Raw genomic sequence first — 21,187 nt, forward strand, 5'->3', positions numbered from 1 at the left:
GCTATCACATACTGTACATGCACAGACACCACAGCTATCACATACAGTACATGCACAGTCACCATAGCTATCACATACTGTACATGCACAGTCACCACAGCTGTCACATACTGTACATGCACAGTCATCACATCTATCACATACTGTACATGCACAGTCACCACATCTATCACCTACTGTACATGCACATTCACCACAGCTATCACCTACTGTACATGCATTGTCACCACATCTATCACATACTGTACATACACAGTCACCACAGCTATCACATACTGTACATGCACAGTCACCATAGCTATCACATACTGTACATACACAGTCACCACAGCTATCACATACTGTACATGCACATTCACCACAGCTATCACATACTGTACATACACAGTCACCACAGCTATCACCTACTGTACATGCACAGTCACCACATCTATCACCTACTGTACATACATAGTCACCACATCTATCACCTACTGTACATGCACATTCACCACAGCTATCACCTACTGTACATACACAGTCATCACATCTATCACCTACTGTACATGCACATTCACCACAACAATCACCTACTGTACAGGCACATTCACCACAGCTATCACCTACTGTACATGCAGTCACCACATCTATCACATACTGTACATGCACAGTCACCACAACTATCATATACTGTACATACACAGTCACCACATCTATCACATACTGTACATACACAGTCACCACATCTATCACATACTGTACATGCACAGTCACCACAACTATCATATACTGTACATACACAGTCACCACATCTATCACATACTGTACATACACAGTCACCACAGCTATCTCATACTGTACATGCACAGTCACCACAGCTATCACATACTGTACATACAGTCACCACATCTATCACATACTGTACCTGTACAGTCACCACATCTATCATCTACTGTACATGCACAGTCATCACATCTACCACCTCCTGTACATGCAGTCACCAAATCTATCATCTACTGTACATGCACAGTCACCACATCTATCACATACTGTACATGCACAGTCACCACAGCTATCACATACTGTACATACAGTCACCACATCTATTACATACTGTACCTGTACAGTCACCACATCTATCATCTACTGTACATGCACAGTCATCACACCTACCACCTACTGTACATGCAGTCACCACATCTATCACATACTGTACATGCACAGTCACCACATCTATCACATACTGTACATGCACAGTCACCACAGCTATCACATACTGTACATACAGTCACCACATCTATTACATACTGTACCTGTACAGTCACCACATCTATCATCTACTGTACATGCACAGTCATCACATCTACCACCTCCTGTACATGCAGTCACCAAATCTATCATCTACTGTACATGCACAGTCACCACAGCTATTACACACTGTACATGCACAGTCACCACATCTATCACCTACTGTACATGCACAGTCACCACATCTATCACCTACTGTACATGCACAGTCACCACATCTATGACATACTGTACATGCACAGTCACCACAGTTTACACATACTGTACATGCAGTCACCACATCTATCACATACTGTACATGCACTCTCACCACAACTATCACCTAGTGTACATACACAGTCACCACAGCTATCACCTACTGTACATGCACAGTCACCACAGCTATCACCTACTGTACATGCACATTCACCACAGCTATCACATACTGTACATACACAGTCATCACAACTATCATATACTGTACATACAGTCACCACATCTATTACATACTGTACCTGTACAGTCACCACATCTATCATCTACTGTACATGCACAGTCACCACAGCTATCACCTACTGTACATGCACAGTCACCACATCTATGACATACTGTACATGCACAGTCACCACAGTTTACACATACTGTACATGCAGTCACCACATCTATCACATACTGTACATGCACATTCACCACAGCTATCACCTACTGTACATACACAGTCACCACAGCTATCACCTACTGTACATGCACATTCACCACAGCTATCACATACTGTACATACACAGTCATCACAACTATCACATACTGTACATGCACAGACACCACAGCTATCACATACTGTACATGCACATTCACCACTGTTATCACCTACTGTACATACACAGTCACCACAGCTATCACATACTGTACATACACAGTCACCACAGCTATCACATACTGTACATGCACAGTCACCATAGCTATCACATACTGTACATGCACATTCACCACAGCTATCACATACTGTATATACACAGTCACCACAGCTATCACCTACTGTACATGCACAGTCGTCACATCTATCACCTACTGTACATGCACAGTCACCATAGCTATCACATACTGTACATGCACATTCACCACAGCTATCACATACTGTACATACACAGTCACCACAGCTATCACCTACTGTACATGCACAGTCACCACATCTATCACATACTGTACATGCACAGTCACCACAGCTATCACCTACTGTACATGCACATTCACCACAGCTATCACCTACTGTACATGAACTGTCACCACATCTATCACATACTGTACATACACAGTCACCACAGCTATCACATACTGTACATGCACAGTCACCATAGCTATCACATACTGTACATGCACATTCACCACAGCTATCACATACTGTATATACACAGTCACCACAGCTATCACCTACTGTACATGCACAGTCGTCACATCTATCACCTACTGTACATGCACATTCACCACAGCTATCACATACTGTACATGCACAGACACCACAGCTATCACATACTGTACATGCACAGACACCACAGCTATCACATACTGTACATGCACAGTCACCACATCTATCACATACTGTACATGCACAGTCACCACATCTATCACCTACTGTACATGCACATTCACCACAGCTATCACCTACTGTACATGCATTGTCACCACATCTATCACATACTGTACATACACAGTCACCACAGCTATCACATACTGTACATGCACAGTCACCATAGCTATCACATACTGTACATACACAGTCACCACAGCTATCACATACTGTACATGCACATTCACCACAGCTATCACATACTGTACATACACAGTCACCACAGCTATCACCTACTGTACATGCACAGTCACCACATCTATCACCTACTGTACATACATAGTCACCACATCTATCACCTACTGTACATGCACATTCACCACAGCTATCACCTACTGTACATACACAGTCATCACATCTATCACCTACTGTACATGCACATTCACCACAACAATCACCTACTGTACAGGCACATTCACCACAGCTATCACCTACTGTACATGCACAGTCACCACTGCAATCACATACTGTCCATGTACAGTCACCACAGCAATCACATACTGTGCATGCACAGTCACCACATCTATCACCTACTGTACATGCACAGTCACCACAGCTATCACATACTGTACATGCAGTCTCCACATCTGTCACATACTATACATGTACAGTCACCACAGCTATCACCTACTGTACATGCACATTCACCACAGCTATCACATACTGTACATACACAGTCACCACAGCTATCACCTACTGTACATGCACATTCACCACAGCTATCACATACTGTACATACACAGTCATCACATCTATCACCTACTGTACATGCACAGTCACCACTGCAATCACATACTGTACATGTACAGTCACCACAGCAATCACATACTGTACATGTACAGTCACCACATCTATCACCTACTGTACATGCACAGTCACCACAGCTATCACATACTGTACATGCAGTCTCCACATCTGTCACATACTATACATGTACAGTCACCACAGCTATCACATACTGTACATGCAGTCACCACATCTGTCACATACTGTACATACACAGTCATCACATCTATCACCTACTGTACATGCACATTCACCACAGCTATCACCTACTGTACATGCACATTCACCACAGCTATCACATACTGTACATGCACATTCACCACAGCTATCACCTACTGTACATGCACAGTCACCACATCTGTCACATACTGTACATGCACAGTCACCACATCTATCACATACTGTACATGCAGTCACCATAGCTATCACATACTGTACATGCACAGTCACCATAACTATCATATACTGTACATGAACAGTCACACATGTACACAAGAGCCCTGAATTTAGGCAGAAGGATCTGAAAGGATCCCTCTTCACAACCCGGGACTCCTTCCCATAGGATGACTTGTATACCCATACTAGTCTATGGGGTCAGCGGGCTATTTCGGGACAGGAAGGTAAGCAGAGTATATCTGTGAGACTAGTGCTTGGGGACCGCGGACTATTCCTGGTGAGAAAGATTATCAGGAGATATCTGTGATACTAGTGTATAGGGACAGCGGGCCATTCCGGGAGAGGCAGTTAAGCAGGAGATATCTGTGATACTAATGTATGGGGACAGGGGGCAATTCCGGGAGAGAAAGGTAAGCAGGAGATATCTGTGATACTAGTGTATGGGGACAGCGCCATTCTGAGAGAGGAAGGTAAGCAGGAGATATATGTGATACTAGTGTATGGGGACAGCGGGCCATTCTGAGAGAGAAAGGTATGCAGGGGATATCTGTGATACTAGTGTATGGGTACAGTGCCATTCCAGGAAAGGAAGGTAAGCAGGAGATATCTGTGATACTAGTGTATGGGGACAGCGGGCCAATCCGGGAGAGAAAGGTAAGCAGGAGATATCTGTGATACTAGTGTATGGGGACAGCGGCCATTCCAGGAGAGAAAGGTAAGCAGGAGATATCTGTGATACTAGTGTATGGGGACAGCGGGCCAGTCCGGGACAGGAAGTTAAGCAGGAGATATCTGTGATATTAGTGTATGGGGAAAGCAGGCCAGTCTGGGAGAGGAAGGTAAGCAGGAGATATCTGTGATACTAGTGTATGGGGACAGCGGGCCATTCCAGGAGAGAAATGTAAGCTGGAGATATCTGTGATACTAGTGTATGGGAACAGGGGGACATTCCGGGAGAGGAAGGTAAGAAGGAGATATCTATGATACTAGTGTATGGGGACAGCGGGACATTCCAGGAGAGAAAGGTAAGCAGGAGATATCTGTGATACTAGTGTATGGGGACAGCAGTCATTCCGGGAGAGAAAGGTAAGCAGGAGATATCTTTGATACTACTGTATGGGGACAGCGGTCATTCCGGGAGAGAAAGGTAAGCAGGAGATATCTGTGATACTAGTGTATGGGGACAGCGGGACATTCCAGGAGAGAAAGGTAAGCAGGAGATATCTGTGATACTAGTGTATGGGGACAGCAGGACTTTCCAGGAAAGAAAGGTAAGCAGGAGATATCTGTGATACTTGTGTATGGGGACAGTGGGCCATTACGGGACAGGAAGGTAAGCAGGAGATATCTGTGATACTAGTGTATGGGGACCGCGGGCCAATCCGGGAGAGAAAGATTATCAGGAGATATCTGTGGTACTAATGTATGGGGACAGGGGGCCAATCCGGGAGAGGAAGGTAAGCAGGAGATATCTGTGATACTGGTGTATGGGGACAGCGGCCATTCCGGGAGAGGAAGGTAAGCAGTAGATTTCTGTGATACTAGTGTATGGGGACAGTGAGCCATTCTGAGAGAGAAAGGTAAGCCGGAGATATCTGTGATACTAGTGTATGGGGACAGTGGGCCATTCCAGTAGAGGAAGGTACGCAGGAGATATCTGTGATACTAGTGTATGGGGACAGCGGTCATTCCGGGAGAGAAAGGTAAGTAGGAGATATCTGTGATACTAGTGTATGGGGACAGCTGCACATTCCATGAGAGAAAGGTAAGCAGGAGATATCTGTGATACTAGTGTATGGGGACAGCGGCCATTCCGGGACGGGAAGGTAAGCAGGAGATATCTTTGATACTAGTGTATGGGGACAGCGGTACATTCCAGCAGAGAAAGGTAAGAAGGAGATATCTGTGATACTAGTGTATGGGGACAGCGGGCCAGTCTGGGAGAGGAAGGTAAGCAGGAGATATGTGTGATACTAGTGTATGAGGACAGCGGGCCAGTCTCGGAGAGGAAGGTAAGCAGGAGATATCTGTGATACTAGTGTATGGGGACAGCGGGCCAGTCTGGGAGAGAAAGGTAAGCAGGAGATATCTGTGATACTAGTGTATGTGGACAGCGGCCATTCCGGGAGAGGAAGGTAAGCAGGAGATATCTGTGATACTAGTGTATGTGGACTGTGGGCCATTCCGGGAGAGGAAGATAAGCAGGAGATATCTGTGATACTAGTGTATGGGGACAGCAGGACATTCCAGGAGAGGAAGGTAAGCCGGAGATATCTGTGATACTAGTGTATGGGGACAGCGGCCATTCCGGGAGAGGAAGGTAAGCAGGGAGATATCTGTGATACTAGTGTATGGGGACTGTGGGCCATTCTGGGAGAGGAAGATAAGTAGGAGATATCTGTGATACTAGTGTATGGGGACAGTGGGCCATTCCGGGAGAGGAAGGTAAGTAGGAGATATCTGTGATACTAGTGTATGGGGACAGTGGGCCATGCCGGGAGAGGAAGGTAAGTAGGAGATATCTGTGATACTAGTGTATGGGGACAGTGGGCCATTCCGGGAGAGAAAGGTAAGCAGGAGATATCTGTAATACTAGTGTATGGGTATATCTGTGATTACTCCTGCTTTACCTTTGTGATGAATAACCTGAATACTTAATTTTTACAACTGCAGGTGAACACGCTTTTGTAAAATTAAGCGATGATATATAGGCCCCTTAGTATAATATTATTCAGCAGCTGCCTAATTGTTATCATCCATTACTGTGTTTTACCTGCTGTTTGCAGAGAGGACCAGGAAACCATTTTGTACAGTGAGTAAACACTCAGGACCTCATTCAGAGCTGCTTGCAAAATGCGAGCGCTCACTCTGAATGAGAGCAGCCGCTTTTATTGACAGAGACAGCCTCCTGGCCGCTCGCTAAGTTGTGGGTGACCACCCACAGCTTTAGCAAGCAGCCATGTTGATGGACATGATGGTCAAGACCATCACTACCATCGGATCTTGCGACGAGACCCTTGTGGTAGGGTCTCGTCTACTGTAAGCTCCAGTGAGCTTTTGGCTCTATTAGAGCTGGAAGTTCACCACTGACATCACTTGTGATGTCAGTGGGGCTGCCCCCAAACAGCAGGCATTCTGTCGGGGACGCCTCCATTTGTGAATCCACCCCCTGCCTACAAAACAGGGCGAGCTGTCGATCACCACTGACAGCCGCCCCTTTTGTATTGAGAAATTCTCTCGCTCCGGGGCTTGCGCATGCACAGTGTGGCCACTGCGCGTGTGCAGGGCCTCAACATTGACCCACTTGCGAGTGTATAGGCGCTTGCGTGGGGGTCTGAATAAGACCCCCAGTCCCACTGCTAGAAACTGAAGACCTGATTCTGCAAGGATCGCAGTGGCTTATTTGTTCGCAATCACTCTATTATTTCACACTGTGGATGCGTATGTATTGCAATTTGCATGCGCTTACCAAATGCTGTGATCAAAACTGCAATCGCAGTGGAAATGCGAGTGTTGACAGTGGGGTGGTTGAGTGAAAGCAGGTGTGTACCAGTGTGTTTCAATGCTGTTACATGGGCATGCATAAATCATCCACTGCAATACCATATGCAGCCTGAGGCCTCATGTGTCCGATGTTACCGATTGTTTCACTATGTTTCCAAAGTATACGGATGTGAGTATGGGGAACTGGGCATCCTTATGTCAGGCTGTGATCGCCATGTGAATGCAAACATTTACATATCACCGCTGGTATTAGCACCTGCGATGTGTGCGTATAAGAAGAATAGCGATCCATAGAGAATCAGGATATGTGTAACTCTACAAACTAAGGGCCTGATTCAGACCCGCTTGCGACCGCTGAGTGCTCGCAAGCGGGTTGATGTTGGCCCAGTGCATATGCGCACGACGGAGCCGGCTCTGTCATGCACATGCGCGAGACCCGGATAGCGACATGCAAGCCGTCACTCTGGGTCTCATACCAAAGGGGGCATGCTGTCGATGGTGAGTGACAGCATGCCCCCTTTGGTGGGCGTGCTGGGGGTGTGGCTGCACAGATGGAGGCATTCCCATGGGATTGCCTACTGTCTGGGGCCAGCCCCACTGACATCACAAGTGATGTCAGTGGGAGTGCCTTTGGCTCTGATAGAGCCGAAAGCACTCCAGGGCTTGTGGCATCGAGACCCTACCACAAGGGTCTCGTCACAAGCCCAATGGTCACAATGGTCTTGACCATCGCGACCATCTTTCTGGCTGCTCGCTAATGCTGTGGGTGGTCACCCACAACTATACGAGCAGCCAGGAGGCCACTCTAAAAGTTAAGGACTGCCCTGATTCAGAGCGAGCGCTCTGTCAGAGAGTCCGGCTCTGAATCAGGGCCTAAAGCCTCAATATATCAGGTGGTTGTTTCACCAATCCTCCCTTTGGACTGGAAACACAGATCCACCTATTATAATGGCAGCCAGTGGCCATCTATGATCCCTAATCTATGGGGGAATCATTGAAAATCTACCTTTTAAAAATTCCCAATTTCCTGATCCCGTTCATATTTGGGTCAGGATTGGAAAATCAGGAAAACCCAAAATGTTGGATTCCACCGATGTCCTGGCCCCAGCATCTGGGAATTGGGGAATTGGCCCAATACTTACCCCATCATTTATTATTTGTTTATGTATTACCAGTTATTTGTATAGTGCACACATTCCGCAGCACTTTACAGAGAATATTCGGCCATTCACACCAGTCCCTGCCCAGTAGAGCTTACAATCTATGGGCCTGATTCAGACCCACTCGCGAGCGGCTGTCCGCTAGCAAGTGGGTCGATGTTCTGCACTGAGCATGCGCACGACGGAGGGAGCTCCGTCGTGCGCATGCGCCAGACGCGACGAACGAAGGACTTTCCTTCGCTCGTTGTGTCTGATCAAAGGGGGCGTGCTGTCAATGTTGAATGACAGCACGCCCCCTTTGGTGGGCATGCCGGGGGCGTGCCTCCCTGACGGGGGCGTTCCTAAGGGACCGCCTCCTGTCAGAAGCCGGCCCACTGACATCACTAGTGATGTCAGTGGGAGTGATTTTGGCTCTGATAGAGCCAAAATCACTCCGGGCCAAATGAGTGTGAAAATGTACAGATGTTGGAGGAGGATATTGCGCCCCGGAGAGACAGGAGTAAAGTGGCTACCTTGCAAATAGATTATGTTGTTCCTGCTGTGTCTCGATACTGGCCTCTACTCTGACTGTCAGTGTGCATCCACCGGGATCACGGATCTCTCATCTTGGGTTGCAGTATTAGAGCAGGTGATCAATTGGATTTAGGTTTTCCCAATGGGTCCAAAGAAAGTCCACTGATGCGTTTCACTCCACAGGTCTTGGGCTTTATCCTTTCTCTCCTGGTGCAATAGCCTCCTCCAACATCTGTATGTTTTCACACTCATTTGAATGTGGACTTAACAATTTGTAAATGATCCCCACATAATACAGTCTCCCAGGATATGAAGCACTATGGAGCATGACATGATTGCATTCAAGTTATTTTAATCCCTGGTGAGATCATCGGATACTTTATTGCGGGTGGGGATTTTTAAGGAATAAACCACATTTTCATATTGGATGACTACAATTGCTTATACATAATAATATATTTTTTTGGATACACCTCCTCTATCAATCTTTTTAATGTATTGATATACAGATGTACCATGTTCAATTCATTTTTTAATGATTTAATTATTGTGATTGTTCTTTGTATATTGTTTTTTTTATATTGACCGGTCATTTGAAATAATATTAGTAAAAAAATATAAAATATAGTTTATGTCTTGGCTCTGTTTCATTCACATCGATCTTTTTTTTACTGCTTATTTATGTGATTAATAAGTTGGATAAACAATACATTTACTATTATATACAGTAAATAGTGCTGGGTTTTGTGTCTTCTCTTTTATTGTATAGTTTGCGCACACGAACAGTATGATGTATATGCATGCGCAGAGGGCAAACATCATCCGGGGTGCATAGGAATTTGCATCTGTGTTCTTTGCAGAATCAGGCCCAAAGTCACTCACAAATGATAAATATACAAAAATCCAGCATTTCCTCTGTTTAAACAGGTTCACATACATGTGTACACCCACTATATAGTGAGAGAATAGACAAATAAAGTACAATTACCAGCACCTAACATAATAAACAAAAAACTTCCCCAAGTCCTTAATAGTTTGTAGCCAGTACCAATTGTAAGGGTCCCATTATTACAATCACCAGACAGTGCTTTTGAATTAATTCAGGAAGGGGGAACTTGATAAAGATGTCCTCTTCTTATTCCCTGTAAGAAATATATCCTCCTCCCATATAAATGGGTATAGAGGGAAAAAGACTTTAGTGCAGAGACCTTTATAACATTCGGAGATCTTTAATAATAAAATGCACTCACAGGCCTGGTTGTTGAGATAAACATGAAATCAATCCTCAATGGCACAACAGGAAACACATAGACTGTCAGCCAATAATCCAATAGCCAGGTAATTTCCTAAAAGATATCAGTGTCCTCTTCCCATGTACATACATGGATCAATAGGATACAGAAAAATCAAAACAAGCCGTAGTGCAGAGACCCTTTAGGCGCATACAAATCATTTAATACTCAGTTGCACTCACAATTTAAATACCTATAAAAACATGGTATCACTTCCTTAATGGCAAAGCAGGAACATTCAAAGATGAACAGTGTCCTAGTTCAGGTGGTATAACAGGATAGCTAGGTGACAGTTCAGGAACCCATACTCGCCTCACCGAATGTTTCAAATGTCCAGCAAATCTCAGTGAAGTTTAGAACGGTAGCCATGCTTTACGTGTTTCTGACCGCACCAAATCCTTCATCAGAAGCATGGCTAACTCTCTTCCTTTAGCCCCTTAAATACCCATGTTAATTCATTCCAGCTGTATCCATCATCAGTCAATCAATGTGCCAGGCATTTGCTTCACTCGTCGCGGTGGAACTGACGAATGTGGAAACCAGATTAAGTATTGCCACTGAATTATGTTCTAAGCTGTGCGTTGCAGCATAAACTCCACAAAGCTTTTAATTCCTCCTTCTGCACATGCGCTCTCATAGACATTACAGATAGGAGTATTACATGATACGGTGGTATTGGATCAATCATATCAATGTATTTATAATGAGTCAATGAAACTACAGAAAATGTGTATGAAGGGGAAAGAAAAATACGTATAAATAACCAATATAAAAAAATAATCAAGATAAAAAACACGATAAAATGTGTTAATTTATATCAGACTAAAAAACATTTCAACTCAAATTCACTGTTTAAAACTTTGGGATTAATTTCGGATCTTAATAACCTTCTATCCAAATATTGGGTTCTCCATTTAGGTAAGATCTGTTGTATACCCCCAAAACATTTGATGCAACAATCCTTAGAGTTATGGGTCTTTTTAAAATGTGTTGAGACCATATGTGTCTCCAATCCCTTGCATATATTATATATATATATATATATATATATATATATAGATAGATAGATAGATAGATAGATAGATAGATAGTCACAAAAGTCCAGAACACCAGACGACCGGCACACCCTTTTCAAATGCAAAAAATAAGTTTTAATCCATAAAAACCATCAAAAGGTAAATAGTCCAATGGCTAACAACGTCCGTTCATGTGAGACAAAAGAATGCAACATGCAATCAAGTAATGTAATTCCAGCATGATACTCATCGTTAGTAGAACCTTCGTTGTAGCAATGAACTGTGGCCCGGCCCGACAGCTGTTTTGGTATCCTCCGGTACCTTCTTCCAAGGGCACTGCCACAAACACTAAGGCCTCATGTCTTATAGCGTCCTGACAGCCTGCACCTGAAGCAAACGGCATCAATCAACAGCATTCACCTGTGGATAATCTTCTCACCTGGAAACTCCGGAGAATGGAACCACGCGTCCAGCGGGAAACCGGAAGTGACGCGTGCGTTCCATCAGAATAAGAATTTGATAAGAGGGGGTGTTGCATTCTTTTGTCTCACATGAACGGACGTTATTAGCCATTGGGCTATTTACCTTTTGATGGTTTTTATGGATTAAAACTTATTTTTTGCATTTGAAAAGGGTGTGCCGGTCGTCTGGTGTTCTGGACTTTTGTGACTATTAATATTTATGATCCGGCACCCTAAGATATTTTTTGAAAAATAGTGAGAGTGTGCAGGATTTGCTGTTCTTTTTATATATATATATATATATATATATATATATATATATATATATATATTGTATATAAGACTACAAATACACTCTAGGGCATAAATTATATAAGTTATATTCTTTAATTTACATGTGATGAATTCATTTATGGGGTAATTTTTAACATTAACAGTAAATTCCTTAATTTTATTATTTGTGCTTTTGACCATTCGCGTTCTGCACATTAGGCAGACCCCACACCTTCCAGACTACTAAGCACCAAGAGTTCCTTCGAAGATATCGCACAAACAAGGATCCTGATTTCAAAATTTCCAATTGTTCCTTAAAATTATTTCAATATCTCTAAAACAATTACTATATTGACTGATAAAAGCCCAATGATATTTATCAGCTTTTAATGTTTTGTGCTTTTCTCTAATAATAGGTCCTTCCTATAATTTTTGACTATTCTCACCTTTGCCTTTTCCAGAGTGCTTGAACTATAACCTTTATTTAAGAATCACTCAGACACTTACTTTAATTGTTCCTCACATATTGACTTATCTGTACAATTTATGTTTACTCAGGTAAACTGTCCAAACGGGATACCATCTTGCCAGTTTACATAAAGTTGACTTGTTTTGTTGATGAAGCTGTTAGAGTCAGTTATTTTCATATAATTTTTAGTTTTAACCATACCTTCATCAATATAAATACATAAATAAAGGAAAGCTACCTCCGTCTTACTTTGAGCAAAAGTTAAATTGATTCACATATTATTAGAATTAAGTAAGTCACAAAAATGTAAGAGGAAATTTGCATCCCCCTTCCAGACAAATAGAATGTCATCTATGAAGTGCTGCTAGGATACCAGCTCCACCACCAAACTCCCAACACGCCAAATGTGGTGCTCTTCCCAATATACCATAAATAACTTGGCATAACTTGGGGTGAACGTGGTACCAATGGCAGTGCCGACAACTTGCAGAGAGACTGAACCTCCAAAATAGAAACAGTTATTCTTTAGTATAAATTGGATGCCTTCCAAAATAAAATCATTCAGTTATTTATTTAAATTACTTTTCTCCAAAAATAAGGATACAGCTATTAGGCCTGTTTCCATTTCTTTAATTGTGTATAGTGTACTCACATTGGCACTACATAGATAATGGTCATCTTCCCAAGTTAAAAGAGCTAGTTTTCTCAGTAAATACCCAGTATCCATTACGTAGGCCTATGTCTCCTGCACTAATGGTTGCTTATAAAAATCTATTAAGGCTGACAAGTTACATGGTAAGCTGTTACAACCCGAAATTGTGGGTCTACCAGGGGCATTCTTTGGGTTTTTATGGACTTTGGGAATAATACAAATTGTTGGTATTGAAGGATTATTAATATTTAAGAATTCTAATTCATTTTTGTAAATTACCTCATTTTCTAGTGCTTCCTTAGTGAATTCTAACAATGCTTTTTCTATTCGCAATGTGGGATCACTCTTCAATCTTTTATATGTGCACCCATCATTAAGTTGTCTCAATATCTCCTCTGTATATTTTTCCTTGTCCATTAAAACAACCCCACCCCCCTTATCAGCTGGCATAATAACTAAATCTAAATCATCTTTTAATGACTTTAATGCTAAAAATTCCTTTTTGTTAAATTGGGCTTTTTTCTAATTTTACTTTGCATGGATTTCTCCATTTAATTTCAAACTACCTTATTAAAACATTCTATAATCTACCTCATTACTGTGTATGAGTATAGGAAAAAATGTAGAAGGTGGTTTAAATTTTATTTTTTCTAATGTGGGCTGACTGCCCTCATCTTTTTGTCCTGATTTAAGCAAAAACTTTTAACTTTTATCTTTCTTATAAATTTCTGTACATCTAAAATGATAGCAAAAGCCTTAGGTGTGAAAGAAGAAGCAAATTTTAGCTCCTGTTTGAGTACATTTTCCTCATCTTTATCCAATACCCTCTTACTTAAATTAAAGATGTTTTCTTCATCTATTTTATAAATTACATCAGGTGAGCTTAATAGAGTCCTATTCTTTCTTAGTTTTTTTTATACCACCTCTGTTTCTTTTTTATTTTTAATAAAAATTTGGCTCTGTGGGATCCTCGGGTCCCTATATAAAAAAGGTCCATTGGATGAGGATGATCCTTCCATGTCCTCATTTGCTAAGGAAGCAAATCTATTTGTTGTTTGGAATCTAGATGGTAAACAATCTATCTATCTATATATACATATATATACTGTATATATATATATATATATATATATATATGTATACTTTCCTGATTCTCTATATACTCTTTCCTAATTTTAGAATATATTCTGTTCTTTTTTTTCCAATGGTATTTCTGGGAGTTTGTTCTATTCCTCACAGGAAAAGAATGATTCATATTAAATTCCCTATTATATTGCTGTATATTTGTGTTTATTTTTCTTCCAATACAGAGTGGAATTTTTCACATGTTTGACTTTTTTTCTCAATCCGTTCTTGGTTAGTTGCATATGATATTTATGTTTCTTTAACCTTCATTAAGTTAAAATCCATTAAATATTTTTATACTTTTTCCCTAAGTTCCTTGGTGTTTTTATTCATTTTTTTAAGGAGTTCTGTTACTGCTGCTTTGAATTCTTCCATTTCTTTGAATGGATTAACCATAGTTTGTAGGAAATTAATTTCAGAATATCATATCCACCTCCTCAAGAATTGATTTAGAAAAAGTAAAAATTTGAAAAATAAATGTAAAAAATTCCACTCCATATTTGAAGAAAAATTATAATTCAAGGAACACAAATATACAGCAATGTAAAAGGGAATTAAATATGAATCAATGTATACCTCCGAGGAATAGAACAAACTCCCAGAAATCCCATTGGAATAAAAATAATAAGAACAGATTAAATTCTAAAATTAGGAGATATTATAGAGAATCAGGAAGACATATATATATATATATATATATATATATATATATATATATATGAGGAAAATGTACTCAAAAAGGGGCTAAAATTTGCAGAAAAAAGATGAGGTAAGTCAGCCCACATTACAAAAAATAAAATTGAAACCACCTGCTACATTTTATCCTACATAGTGTAAAAGTAATTTATATAATGTTGTAATAAGGTAGTTTGTGATGAAATGGAGAAATCCATACAAAGTAAAATTAGAAAAAAGTCCAATTTAACAAAAAGGAATTTTTTGGAATTTTAAAGTCATTAAAAGAGGATGCAGATTTAGTTATTAAGCCAGCTGATAAGAGGGCGATGTTGTTTTAATGGACAAGGATAAATATACAGAGGAGATATTGATAGAACTTAATGATGGGTGCACATATAAAAGATTATAAGAATAATCTCACATTGTAAATAGAAAAAGCATTGTTAGAATTCACTAAGAAAGCTCTAAAAAATGAGGTAATTTCCAAAAATGAATTTGAATTCTTACATATTAATAATCCTTCAATACCATCGATTTTTATTGTCCCCAAAGTCCACAAAAACCCAAAGAACATCCAAATAGACCCATAATATCGGTTTATAACAGCTTTTAATGTACTGTAACTTGTCAGCCTTAATAGATTTTTATTTGCAACCATTAATGCAGGAGACAAAGACCTGTTTAAAGGATACAGTGGATGTACTGAGAAAACTATCTCTTTTAACTTGGGAATATGACCTTTATCTATGTAGTGCTGATGTGTGTACATTATACACAATTAAAGAAATGTAAAACAGGCCTAACAGCTGTATCCTATTTTTTGGAGAAAAGTAATTTAAATAAATAACTGAAGGATTTTATTTTGGATGGCAAAAAATTTATACTCCAGAATAACTTTTTCTATTTTGGAGGTTCATTCTCTCTGCAAGTTGTCAGCACAGCCATTGTTACCAGGTTCACCCCCAGTTATGCCAATTTATTTATGGCATACTGGGAAGAGCACCACATTTGGCATGATGGTGGTTTGGTGGCGGACCTGGTATCCTGGCAGTGCTTTATAGACGACATTCTATTTGTCTGGAAGGGGAATGCAAATTCCCTCTTACATTTTTGTGACTCACTTATTTCTAATAATATGTGAATCAATCTAACTATTGCCCAAAGTAAGAGAGAGGTATCTTTCCTTGATTTATGTAATTATATCGATGAAGGTATGGTTAAAACTAAAAATTATAGGAAAATAACTGAATCTAACAGCTTCATCGACAAAACAGGTCAATAATATGTAAACTGGCAAGATGGTATCCCATTTGGACGGTTTATCTGAGTAAAAATAAATTGTACAAATAAGGCAATATGTAAGTAACAATAAAGGAAGTGTCTGAGTGATTTTTAAATAAAGGTTATAGTTCAAGCACTCTGGAAAAGGCAAAGGTGAGAATAGATAAAATTTATAGGAAGGACCTATTATTAGAGAAAAGCACAAAACAATTGAAAGATGATAAATATCAATGGGCTTTTATCAGTCAATATAGTAATTGTTTTAAAGAAATAAATTGAATTGAAATAATTTTTAAGAGCAATTGGAAACTTTTAAAGCAGGATCCTGTTTTGTGTGAGAGTTTACCATCAGACCCAATTTTTATATATAGGAAGGCCCCAGCCTTGAAGGACCTCTTGGTGCATAGTAGTCTGTAAGGTGAGCCCAGACTATGAGTATTCATAGGTGTGGGGCCTCCCTAATGTGCAGAGCTGTCAAAAGCACAAATAACACATTTTAGCAATTTACTGCTAATGGTAAAAATTACCCCATAAATGTATTCATCACATGTAAATCAAAGAATATAATTTATGCCCTAGAGTGTATATGCAGTCTTATATACTGTACATAGCTAAAATGACTAGATGTCTTAAATTGCGTTTAGCAAACGCATATATAATATATGCAAGGGATTGGAGACACATACGGTCTCAGCTTTTTTAAAAAGACCCATAACTCTAGGGAATGTTGTATCAAACATTTTGGTGGTAAACAGTACAACAGATCTTAAATAAATGGAGAACCTGATATTTGGACAGAAGGTTATCAAGATCCGAAATGAAATGGGTTTATGAATTAAAGACCTTGGTACCCAAAAGTTTAAACAGTGAATTTGAGTTTAAATGTTTTTTAGTCTGATGTAAACAAACATATTTTTTCGTGATTTTAATCTTAAATATTTTTTTATATTGGTTATTTATACGTATTTTTTTCCCCTTCATACCCATTTTCTGTAGTTTTATTGAATCATTATAAATACAATGATTGGATTGATCCAATACCACGGTATCATGTAATACTCCTATCTGTGATGTCTATGAGAGCGCATGTGCAGAAGGAGGATTATAAGCTTTGTGGAGTTTATGCTGGAACGCACAGCTTGGAATGCAATTCGGCAGCCATACTAGATCCGGTTTCCACATTCGTCATTTCTGCCGTGATGAGTGAAGCAAATGTCTGGCACATTGATTGACTGATGATGGATACAGCTGGAATGAATTAACATGGGTATTTAAAGGGCTAAAGTGAAAGAGTTAGCCATGCTTCTGATGAAGGAAGCGGGTAAAGCATGGCTTCCGTGGAACACTTCACTGAGGAATGCTGGACAGTTGAAACATGCAGTGAGGCGGGTATGGGTTCTGGAACTGTCACCTAGCTATCCTGTTATACCACCTGAACTAGGACACTGTTCATCTTCGAATGTTCCTGCTTTGCCATTAAGGAAGTGATACCATGTTTTTATAGGTATTTAAATTGTGAGTGCAACTGAGTATTAAATGATTTGTATGCGCCTAAAGGGTCTCTGCACTACGGCTTGTTTTGATTTTTCTGTATCCTATTGATCCATGTATGTACATGGGAAGAGGACACTGATATCTTTTAGGAAATTACCTGGCTATTGGATTATTGGCTGACAGTCTATGTGTTTCCTGTTGTGCCATTGAGGATTGATTTCATGTTTATCTCAACAACCAGGCCTGTGAGTGCATTTTATTATTAAAGATCTCCGAATGTTATAAAGGTCTCTGCACTAAAGTCTTTTTCCCTCTATACCCATTTATATGGGAGGAGGATATATTTCTTACAGGGAATAAGAAGAGGACATCTTTATCAAGTTCCCCCTTCCTGAATTAATTCAAAAGCACTGTCTGGTGATTGTAATAATGGGACCCTTACATTTGGGACTGGCTACCAACTAATAAGGACTTGGGGAAGTTTTTTTATTTATTATTAGGTGCCTGTATTTGCAATTTATTTGTCTATTCTCTCACTATATAGTGGGTGTATATGTGAACCTGTTTAAACAGGGGATGCTCTGGATTTTTGCTTATTAATTTTATTAGTTTCAACTTTAATTGCATGAGGTGAACGCCTACACGCAAAACCTAGCAGCATCCTCTTTTTTTAACTGCGCTTGTAATTTTAAGAAAATTATTGTCCACAACTGATAACACATAAAGTGTCACTCAGAGACAGACCACACTGTAGCATTTGCTCAATGGAGCCCACTCTGTCACCTTATAGGAATAGCATTCAGGTCCTACACGGCAGTATTACCTCACTGCTCCACATGCATCATCCCCTGCTCATCTTTAGTGTAACTCAGCTCAGTAGTAGAAAATAAACTGTGGCTTAGTCAGAAGTACAAAAGCCGGTAAAGGTCAGGGTGCAGTTGCCATACTCAGGGGTGCCAAGTGGGGGGAGGGGTACTAATTTCCTGGGTCTGGGTTTGCTGGAGGGGCCAAAACAGGGGCCAGGGTTCGGCACTGCTCCCCCTCCCTCTTACATCACAGCAGCCCAGCACATGCTGCTGCGTGCTGGGCTTCACTGGGAGACTGCTCGTGGCTGCAATTGCAGCAGTCACAGCAGTCTCCTATGCCTGTGGGGGGAAGGGTTTCATTGCTCGCACCCCCCATTGGCTGTGTGCAGGGCTGAGGGGCACACAGCACCCCCCTACCCAGCGCTTCAAACATGTGTTTTCTTTTTTTTCTAAGGGAGCATGGCCACACCTCCCACGATTAGGCCATTCCCCCTGTCACCTGGGCCCAACATGGCTGTCGGCAGCCCTGGCCATACTGTTCCATTGACAGTACATCTCTTAATGGGTCAACTACATGATGAAGCATTTTAGGTAGAAGCACAGCAAGACTATTACCAGTGAATTGTATTATACATTGTTCCTGTAGAGTTTTATTTACTATGGATGTTTTAGAACTATTATATATTAAACAAATTATTGGCCACACAGATATTATGTGTTTATTGTATATTTCATCATAGACAGTGAGAGCTGCCATAGGTGTCCATATGAAGATTGGCCGGATGAAAGAAAAGTGTGCTGCGTTCCCAAATCGTACGACTTTCTGTCATATGAGAAGGACATTGTGGTGCTAATTTCTGCAGTAACAGCTTCATCTTTCTCTGCCATAACATTATTTATATTTGGGAACTTTATTTATTACTGGGACACTCCCATTGTGAAAGCCAATAATCGGGCTGTAAGCTTCATTCTCCTGGTCTCCATCTTGCTGAGCTTCCTCTCTGTGTTCTTGTTCCTCGGTCGGCCAGTGGATATAACCTGCAGGCTGAGACAGACATCATTTGGGATCTTCTTCTCCACAGCTGTCTCTTCTGTTCTGGCCAAGACGGTCACTGTCTGCATTGCTTTCAGAACCACCAAACCGAGCAGTTCCTGGAGGAAGTGGGTCACACTCAAAGTGTCTAATTATGTGGTGATTGTGTGCTCCTCTGTCCAAGCTCTGATCTGTGGTATCTGGCTGTCTGTTTCTCCTCCCTACCGGGAGTATGACCATCACTCCTATCAGGGAATGATCACCATTCAGTGTAATGAAGGGTCAGTGATTGGGTTCTACTCTGTGTTGGGTTACATGGGGATACTGGCGGCTGTGAGCTTTGTTCTGGCTTTCATGGTGAGGACATTACCAGACAGTTTTAATGAGGCCAAGTACATCACCTTCAGCATGCTGGTGTTCTCCAGTGTCTGGATTGCAATGATCCCGGCCTATCTGAGCACCAAAGGGAAAGACGCGGTTGCTTTGGAGATATTCGCCATATTGTCCTCATGTGCTGGAGTTCTGGGCTGTATATTTTTCCCAAAGTTGTATATTCTGCTTATAAAACCTGAATTGAACTCGAGAAAAATTATACTGGGGCAGACCAAATTATAAAGAATTACACATAGTACCAATATATACCATAATAGTTTTTTGTTTCCTGAAAATTGCTTAAAAAATACCAGTTGCATAATCAGATTGTTTATGGAAATAAGTATAGATGCATTTGAGGGATCAGTTCAATATCCTGGTGCAAAGGATACCAGCACTGAGAATACCAGCACCAGAATCCCGACACCTGATAGAATCTTGGTCCCAGCATCCCAAAGGTAAATAGCTTGGTTGGAGGGAGGGTTAGGCACTATGGGGAAGGTTAGAGTTATGTAAAACAGGGGGTACGGTTAGGTTTAGGGTGCAGGGTATGGTGGGGAGGTTAGGTTTAGGGTGCAGGGTATGGTGGGGAGGTTAGGTTTAGACACTGGGGGAGGTTAGATTCAGTGCTAGGGTAGGGAGAGGGGGAGGGTTAGGCACTATGGGGAAGGTTAGGGTTATGTAAAACGGGGTATGGTTAGGTTTAGGGTGCGGGGTATGGTGGGGAGGTTAGGTTTAGACACTATAGGGGAGGTTAGATAGGTTAGGGTAGGGAGAGGGGGAGGGTTAGAATAGTGACTGGCAAGTGTCAGTATTCTAACCCTGTTAGGATGCTGGAATTGGGATTCTGTACCCATCCGATGTTTAGAACTATTCCAAGTGTTATATTATAGTACCCTAGCTGCCCCCTTAGCAAGGAACTAAGTAATATGGCAACAGAATAGGGCAATGATAAGTCCACAAACGTAGATCTGTATATGATTCTG

At 41.0% G+C, this 21,187-nt stretch overlaps 1 protein-coding gene across 1 annotated transcript in view; it reads left to right on the forward strand.

Moving 5' to 3' along the window:
* LOC148481535 (vomeronasal type-2 receptor 116-like) overlaps positions 1–20,444 on the forward strand; it is a 100,923-nt gene extending 80,479 nt beyond the window's left edge. Inside the window, exon 3 of the mRNA XM_088453293.1 lies at positions 19,537–20,444. Within this exon, the coding sequence (XP_088309419.1) occupies positions 19,537–20,444 (908 nt within the window). The remainder of the gene's footprint in view (positions 1–19,536) is intronic.
* Positions 20,445–21,187: the final 743 nt, after the last annotated feature.

Source organism: Taudactylus pleione, unplaced genomic scaffold (assembly GCF_031769625.1).
Source record: "Taudactylus pleione unplaced genomic scaffold, aTauple2 ptg000575l, whole genome shotgun sequence".
Classification (NCBI taxonomy): Eukaryota; Metazoa; Chordata; class Amphibia; order Anura; family Myobatrachidae; genus Taudactylus; species Taudactylus pleione.